The sequence below is a fragment of the Anoplopoma fimbria genome, chromosome 16 (assembly GCF_027596085.1).
Source record: "Anoplopoma fimbria isolate UVic2021 breed Golden Eagle Sablefish chromosome 16, Afim_UVic_2022, whole genome shotgun sequence".
NCBI classification, from domain to species: Eukaryota; Metazoa; Chordata; class Actinopteri; order Perciformes; family Anoplopomatidae; genus Anoplopoma; species Anoplopoma fimbria.
The window spans coordinates 16,936,412-16,945,167 of NC_072464.1; the positions used below are offsets into that span (position 1 = coordinate 16,936,412).

The window sequence follows — 8,756 nt, forward strand, 5'->3', positions numbered from 1 at the left end:
CTGAGTCACTGAAGAGCATCATTGTCACTGCTGATGACAAGCTAGTTTAGAGTCCTTCTGCCAGTAAGTGAGATCAAGAATAAAATAAACATGAAATGAATTACTGATATGTTATATCTTAGTATCTTGCCCCACGGGGAAAATGTGTTGGTAATTTGTACTCATCAAGACATTTACCTGTCAACACGTATACAGCATAAACACAGTATTTAAATTATACTGCTGGTTCTCCCTCAAGCGAGAGCTTCCACTTGTTAAGAATCAAGGCTCTCTTTTTTGTGCAAAATAATAATTTTAATGATAATGACACATATATATGCATTTTTTATCTGAACAATGTAACCTCTCCAACAAATTTATAAATTGAAGTTCCACTCCAAAATACAAAACATCTAGAGAAATTAAATATTTCCTGAAATGTAGCCTTCAAATGACTTCAATTATTTATTTTTTTGCAGTTTTTCACTATGGAGAAAATTGTGATCAAGGCTTGTTTTACTTGAATCCCTACTCTTTGAAACCGACAAAGGGAATAATATTTTAAAATAGAAAATGATCATACTTTGAAATGCAAATGAGACTAGTGACTAATTGTAAAACAAGTTTATCTTTTTTTTTTCATCAGCATGCATACCAAGAATGAAATTAATACATAATGGCCCAAAATCTCTCATAAAGAGAATCTTTCTCCACTACCTGAAAATTGAGTTTGTGCTGTAAGAAAAAATAATAATTTTAATAAGAAAATAAAAAAAATATCTATATCTCTCTATATATATAGATAAATATATATAGATATATATAAATATTTATATAGGAACAATATTCTTAAAGTGCATGTACTGTGTAAAAAGAAATGTCATTTACTAGAGCTCTGTGGCAGACAAAAAGATGAGAGGCTGTTAAAAAAAAAGAAAGAAATCAGGGTTGCTGATCAAGCAGTGGCGGAGGCAGTGGTTTCCCCTTGTTTGTGACCTCTGTCAGATGACAGTGAAGGTCTCCAATAAGCAGCAGTGTTGGTAGTAGAACTCACTGAACTGTCTCTTACAACAGCAGTCGACTCACATCCTTCTGAAAGAAACAAGTGCCTCAAATACCAATTCTGTCTTTTCCCCCTAATTGTTTTCTATGCTCTGCTGAATCCGTCCTCACCTTCGCTCTGTTCAACAGCGACAAACGCAGTGCCATAACCTTCATTTTAATGGTACTTGAATCCGACTTTGCTCAATCCTAAAAGGTAAGTGAGACTTTTTGAAGTAAAATTGTTATTAGGAATGGCCGTTGAGTTAAAAAAAATGCACGTTTTAGAGGCAGCATCTCCAGGGTGGGCAGCAGCAGCAGCACAGCTGTCTAAGTGGGTTCTTCTTCTTGTATCTGGCGGCCAACTTGAACTTCTCATTAGTTACAACCACATAATCCTGTGTCCTTTCTACATTGGTCTGGATGTGCTCAATGTAGGCCCCTTGTTCCTCCACCAACATGAAAATATCCATGAACAGGTCCTTCAGCTCCTTTATGTTGTTCTCCAGACTCAACAGCTCCTGTTGGTGGAGAACGATACTGGAATTAATACTGTAAACATGTTTCACACTAGTCAGAGGCTGGAGACAGAATCGGAAAACAGATTCAGCTATTAATAAGACAACCCTTAGGATTGAAAATACACTAACATCTACATTTTATACTTTGATGTGCTGGTCCACTTGATATTTTGTATTTGAGAGTTGTTGCCAAGTATAAATGATAAATTATAGATTATCTGTAATCCCACAGAGTTTTTTTAAACCAAGACATTAGTATTCATATTCTGTCTCCTTCACTAAAAACCCTATTACTGATTCATTTCAAATTTCCACTTTGATTTATTTCTTTTCCTTCACCCATTTGCGTCAGTTAGATATGGTAATATGGGAGAGACATGAAACATGCTATGAAGTCTCGTTTCTGTCATGTGCAATAGACAGTAGTGATGGGAAAGATTCTCATGCTAAAGACTCGCAAGCATACATGTCCATCCGACAACACAAGAAGATGACTGCCAGTGTCACAAGTGCAATTTACAAATGGTATTTATAGTTTTTAGCAATGAGCTACAGCAGTAATATGACAAAAAAACAACTTGTGCATCTACAAAAGGACCATTAAATTGGGGTTATTTAACCTAATTGAGGTATTTACTTGTATATAGTGAAGCTTCAGAGGGAGAGAGAGAGAGATTCTAAGCGATATATAGCGTAGCTTAGCCTTAGGTTTACGTGTGTTGTTTGTCACTTTCCTTACCTTGTGTCGTTGTTCAATCTCAGATAGTTGTGACCGTGTGATTCTGGCATCGTTCAGCAGGTTCTCATTGAAGACTTCCCATTTTCCTGTGGCCACCATTTCATTGACCTCATTCTCCGAGATATCCCTTCCAGATACCTCCAGCTGCCGGATAATGAAGTGCTTACAGCGCTCCTGCTTGGTCAGCAGACCTTCATTATACTGCAGCAATACCTGGATATAATTATAGATAAAAATGATAATTTAGAAGATTTAGATTTCAGTTCCGCCTTGTTGCTGCTGTGAAGTCACTGATAAAATAGAGTTGAATTTTTTGGAATGTGCTTTTATCTAAAGTGTTCTTTCTCACTCCTGCCTACAAAGGGTCCCTGTCACTGCCCACTACATTTTACAAAATTATAAATGTACAATGACAGTGATAAAAATGATTAGCAACTTTTTTCTGTTAAAAAGGTCACATTTCAGTCGAGACACCTCTCTTAAGCAAAAGTTAGCTTCATTCATATGATTCAAACATATTTCCGACCATGTTTAAATGTACAAAATAAAAAAAACTTTTGTGCACTCAAGGATCCAAGTAAGAAAGTGTTATGCAAAGTTTCCATAGCAGAGTGGAAGGATCTTCTGCACCTGCTGGAATTTGCGGTGAAGCGCAGCATGCTGGCAGCGTTGTATTCTTGTTGTCACAGACGTAGGCCCCTGCTGCTCCTCGGTCCTTTGGACCTGTTTTGAAAGCGCCTCTAAGCGTCGTTGGAGGCTCTCTGCCTTGAGCTTGATGTCCCGGGTTATACTGCTCTCTTTCTTCATCACACTGAAACGGCGCATGGCTGCCACCAGAGTCTTTTGCTGCTGACAGAATTTAAGGATCTGTTTGTGGTTGAGAATAGACAGAATGTAGTGTTCAGTTTCATTTCTGAGTGAGTGTTAACTTTAACAGAAACTACATGATCATACAGTCTTCAACTTCTACTCTTTGTCAAGTTTTACAATATTAATATGATATGATGAGAAAAGAGGAAAAGTTAAAAAATATGTTTTCCTAAAATATATATAAATATATTTTAAAAAATCTTATACAAAAATCATTAGGAAATAGCAATGCAACCCAGGTTGATAGAAGTCTAACTAAAATGGAAGGAGTCTCTGTCTGTGTGTATGTATGTATGTATGTATGTATGTATGTATGTATGTATGTATGTATGTATGTATGTATGTATGTATGTATGTGTGTATGTATGTGTGTATGTATGTATGTATGTATGTATGTATGTATGTATGTATGTATGTATGTATGTATGTATGTATGTATGTATGTATGTATGTATGTATGTATGTATGTATGTATGTATGTATGTATGTATGTATGTATGTATGCGTATGTATGTATGTATGTATGTATGTATGTATGTATGTATGTATGTATGTATGTATGTATGTATGTATGTATGTATGTATGTATGTATGTATGTATGTATGTATGTATGTATGTATGTATGTATGTATGTATGTATGTATGTGCGTATGTATGTATGTATGTATGTATGTATGTATGTATGTATGTATGTATGTATGTATGTATGTATGTATGTACAATACAATACAGAAGGCCCAGTATTAGGCCGAATGGGCCTAAATACAATGCAAGAATTATGAACAAAAATAAATACATACTCGCTACCAAAACAAATGTACCTCTATGTCAAGCCCTGTGATATCATCTCTGATTTGCTGAGCCTCAGACAGGAAATTCTCAATGATTGGCTCTTCCTCGAACACCACAGCCTGCGGCATTATGGTCACCACAGAGTCATCATTATCTCCCTCCACTGAGAAAGGGTTCACAGCCTCACTATCCGCCTCAGGAAGGTGTTGAGCCTTCAGATGCAGCTCCTCCAAGCGGTCTTTCATTGTGGAAGAGGTCTCCTCCGAATCTTGCTCTTCAGGACACAAAGTTATTATATAATGTACGGTTGTTTGTCAAAGCTGACAAGAAGACGCTGGAAAATGAATAACATAACACTTTATTGATTCCTGTCAGTGAACTGCAATGTTGCAGAAGATAATAACAATCAGAATAAACAGAGAATACTGACATTTAAGAAGAGGATAAAAAGGAATACGTCAACTCATGCTAAACTGAGCAGAGTTAGGGGTAAAAGCGTTGGATGGTATTATTATTATTAACTCATAAACAAGAGCGATACAATGTGAGACAAACTCATGGATGACTTATTTGTTCACATCAAATTGAGATGAGTTTCTTATTTACATGTTGTGTCTTTATAGCTGGCTGGTATATTACCTAAGTTGAGTTGTTGGCAACAAAATTGGAAAATTCGTATACAAATCAACACAAATTAGGTGACCATTTCTGGAACTGCAATGAGACTGTTTGGTGAAAACTAAACCACTGCCAATACTTTGCAAATGAGACCATTATATGAAACTACTCTCTGAATTATTATTTTAAATTAAGAGTTTATACCATACCCAGATTCTTTACCCAGATCTATATCACCTTTATTGTTAGATGAAGGTAATATGAGAGTTAGACACATATTCATATTCCCAGTAATGATCTGCATACTGTCTCCTAATTTGTTGTACTAGTTGCCAGGATTAAAGAGAAGTGGGAACATATTTCCCAGGGAAGGTGAAAAGTAGATTATTATCTTCCCCTGTCCTGACCAGGTGTTGATTGAACTATACAGAAGTATAATAATGAGTGGATATTGTGCAGATGTTGTGAAAAAACGAAAAATTAAATATGTTGTCAGTGAACATTTTAGCGATACATTCAAAGCAACATTTCATGAGTTGCTGGACATGTTATAATATTGCTTAAATAAACCAACATTATTTTAAAGTTACCAGTGAAGTTATCAGAGCATGAACCCCCTTTCTAGGAGAAGGAATTGGCCACTTCATAAAGCCCTTAAAGCCACATTCTTCAGGACAGGGTCTGACACCTTACACCAAAATACAGTTCCTCTAGTACAAGAAGTGGTGGAAAGCAACTACTTAAATGACTCAAGTACTGTACTAAAGTAAAATTGACTTGAGTCTTAACTCCAGATAAAATTCAAATTTTTACCTCTCTACTTTATGCATTTCAGATGGAAACATTGTACTTTTAACTGCATTAAATTTATCTGACAACTTTAGTTAGTAGTTAGTGGATTTAGATTTTAAAACCAAAACGTATGATCAATTTATATAATAAGATAGTTATAGATTAAACTATCTGACATAAAAAAGTGTTCAAATTAGCATCATCTCCACCAGCTGTAATAGTGTTTTAGTGTTAATGCTTTAGTAGTAATATTCAAATAATATATGATATAACTCTGAATAGGAACATCATGCCAAATGAGTACTTATTTAATACTAAAGGTATATCTTTCTGTTACTTTTGTAATGTTATCTAAGTCAAATGTTGAAGGTACGCCTTTTACTTGTACCATACCATTTTTACATGGTGGTACTACATTGCTACTGTTACATAATGAAGTATAAATACTTCTTCCACCACTTAGTTCAAGCAAATGCACCTGAAGTAAACTGTGTACTCTGGTATGTTTAGTTGTCAAAACCTGATCGGTGTCTGTTTACATCCTTCTAAGTTCATCCTCCCTGAGCGTAACTTATGAGCCGTATCTGCAGCCTGCTGAACACTGATGTTTTTAACTTCATGAAAAGCAACATAAGCAGAAATATTATCCGTGACGTCAATCAAATTGAGCCAAGTCCCTTATCCCATGAGAACGGAGTGGATTACTTTTGTTCAATAACATACTCATCAAAAAAAAGAGAATAAAAGATTGTCTAACATTTAAACATTGAAGTGTTTAGGAAAAGTGACCTTGAACACATTAACTAAAACTATATAAAACAATCAGATTTGTCACAATTTGTCTAATCTGATTGTTGTTTACTTAATATGAATGTTTTCAAATAAAATATGTTTTTTTACTGCACCTGCTAAACATTGAACATATTTCATTTTCAAGTCTCCAGCTTGCTGAAGTCAACAGTCAAGTTGTTTATGATAAAATCCATGAGATTCAGAATCTGATTTCCTGAATGCCTTTGACAACCACAAGTTATTTTACATTCAAACGGGCATACCAACAATGCCTTAGCAACCCAAGGGTTTGGGTTTTTAGAGGCCCTGGACATAATCTGCTAGAAGCACATGATGGTGTGGAGGGGAAAAGAGTGTTTGGCTGCTGGGAAATGGAGCATTTCAAATCACAGACTATCCCATTTCTGGATAGATTTCAAACAGGAAAGACCCTACTCTGTGTTTGTGTGTGTTTGAGAGTGTGTGTTTGAGAGTGTGTGTTTGAGTGTGTGTTTCAGAGTGTGTGTTTCAGAGTGTGTGTTTTAGAGTGCGGGGGAGAGAAAGAGGGTTGTAACTATTACAAACTTCTAAGAGATCAAAGAATGTAAAAGTATCCTTTTATTTTCATGGCTGAACTCTCTCTTTCTCTTTCTCTTTCTCTCTCTCTCTCTCTCTCTCTCTCTCTCTTTCTCTCTACCTGCCCGACCCAGAAGAGCCGATTAAAAGCATTGCTCAAAGGATTTGGGAGCACATTCTCATGTGTTTAGCCCATACACATGGAAGAAGTAGAGCAAGGTTCGTGAAGGAGTCCAGCCTCTCTTTATCTCTCTCTGTGATTGAATGTTTTGTTCTTTAAAATAAGCCAATATTTTCTTCCCGCTACCAAACCGCTCCTTTGTCTCTATTTCTGAAGAGAATGTTATGTTGACATTCTTTTATCTCCATGCAGGTGGGAGAGTAGGAGTCTCAATATGTTGTATTTCATTGCAGGTCAAACAATTGCACTGTGTGTGCTTGTCTTTTAACTTTATCCCCCCAAAAAATGATTCTGCTTAACACATTTCAAAAGTTGTACATATTCAAGCAAGTGGTCTTACTTGTTTAAGCTTAACTTCAGTGTTTCGCTCAAGGACTCTTCATAAACAGACAGTAGGAGCTGTGGATCAAACCGCTCTACATACTAATCCACAGCCACCCTTAATAATATACAAATAGCATACAACATAGAAAAACTACCAGTAAGATAAAGGCTATATAAATTACTTTCCACATACTGGCTCTGCAATCTCAAATCAGGGCATACATTTACACACATATTCAGTCTGAGGCTGTAGCAAGCATTCAGCTCATGAAATGAGGATGTTACCTTGATGTTAGTATTCCATTATGGGCTGTCTGCTGATGAGTACTCCCATCCAGAGTTGATCAGGAATGTAATCCAAAACAAACACAAGTTTTTTTCAATCATCATGTCATCTTCAGATCTTTTTACATTTACTCAAAGCTCATCAGTTGTGAGTTACAGAACTCTGTAACAGTTATGCCAAGAAACAGGGAAAGTTTGGAGGAGGTCTGGGTGAGTCAGATTCAGGCACCTCCCCTCCTTTTGAAGGCGGACCAATAGCAAAGGAGCAGACTGGAGGCCCTTTTCCTTATCTAAAGAAATGAGAGGTGACGTGATTAAGTAAATGAGGAGGGAGAGACAGCATGGAGAGCACAGGGAGCACAGGGAGCACATAAACCCTACCCTCAGGCTTATTCCTGAACAGGAAAGTAGAGCAAAGCAAACATGTGTATTGTGTGCATTGCTAAGGACGAACAATGGGAATATCAGCTAGTGTGTCAACGAGGGTGTTAGGTTTCTGATCAACAAAGTTCATTTGAATGTGAAGTCTCTGTGTTGGCGGGGTAAGCCCTCCTGATCTGGGGGTATTGTACTCTTTAGGCCCCAGTAACTCTGCTGAGTACTTTTGACAGATTTCTTCTGACAAGCTCTCTAAAGCCCAGGCGCCTTTTCAACACGGGAGGGAACGCAGTGACTGCTTGCTATGCAGCATAACAGGCTGTGAAAAAGCTGTTTGAAGTGTGCCGTTGGAGGGAGAGAGGGGAGACAAGTTTTGAGGATGTGAGGAGTTCGGTGGGGACAAGAGTTCAGTCTTTGTCACTTGAAACTTTGGAGGCTGGTTGCAGTATTCCTTGAGCTCCCCCTACTTTCGTGGGTCATGTTCTTTAAACCCAAAGGACCTTTTAATACTTTAAATTAAGTTTGGAAATGACCTAAAGCTGGAATGATGAGCTTTCCTCATGGCAACTGCAATGTCACTAGCAAAAAAAAAAAACTTTCCAGTGGTTGGTGATGTGTTGCCTCAGTAAGAAATGAAAAGCACATTAACCATTTGATGAGTATGCAGAATTCTGAAGTTTTACCTCTGTTGTAACAGATGCTGCTTCTATGTGCTTACTAATGCTGCAGCGGTGTGTTATCTTAGTCATCTATCCCTTATGGCAAGATATTATGACAACATAGCAAAACCAGTTTTCCAAGTCTCAGAATACACCATCAGCATCACAGGAACAGGCTAACGGCACTGTCAGTGCACCTGTTTCCTGAAGCTGATCAGTCATCATTTTT

At 37.0% G+C, this 8,756-nt stretch overlaps 1 protein-coding gene across 2 annotated transcripts; it reads right to left on the reverse strand.

Moving 5' to 3' along the window:
• Positions 1 to 286: 286 nt before the first annotated feature.
• On the reverse strand, positions 287 to 7,644 carry stx19 (syntaxin 19). Of its 2 annotated transcripts, none has more exons than XM_054615728.1 (5): positions 7,491 to 7,644; positions 3,973 to 4,217; positions 2,911 to 3,147; positions 2,281 to 2,493; positions 287 to 1,541 (listed from the first exon to the last, which is right to left on the reverse strand). In XM_054615728.1, exons 2-5 carry the CDS (start codon positions 4,186 to 4,188, stop codon positions 1,305 to 1,307), a joined length of 903 nt encoding a protein of 300 aa, XP_054471703.1. In that variant the 5' UTR covers positions 4,189 to 4,217; positions 7,491 to 7,644; the 3' UTR covers positions 287 to 1,304. The 2 variants fall into 2 exon arrangements, with proteins under 2 accessions (XP_054471703.1, XP_054471702.1); XM_054615727.1 differs by having other exon boundaries at positions 3,973 to 4,277.
• Between the last annotated feature and the right edge of the window lie 1,112 nt (positions 7,645 to 8,756).

What these genes read in the sequence shown, in the direction of transcription:
- stx19 (XM_054615728.1), bottom strand. Translation starts at nt 4,188, where the DNA reads ATGAAAGACCGCTTGGAGGAGCTGCATCTGAAGGCTCAACACCTTCCT. An exon ending in TTCACCGCAAATTCCAGCAG is followed by an intron (nt 2,494 to 2,910) that starts GTGCAGAAGATC and finishes AATTATATCCAG; the next exon opens with GTATTGCTGCAGTATAATGA. An exon ending in AGATTGAACAACGACACAAG is followed by an intron (nt 1,542 to 2,280) that starts GTAAGGAAAGTG and finishes CTCCACCAACAG; the next exon opens with GAGCTGTTGAGTCTGGAGAA.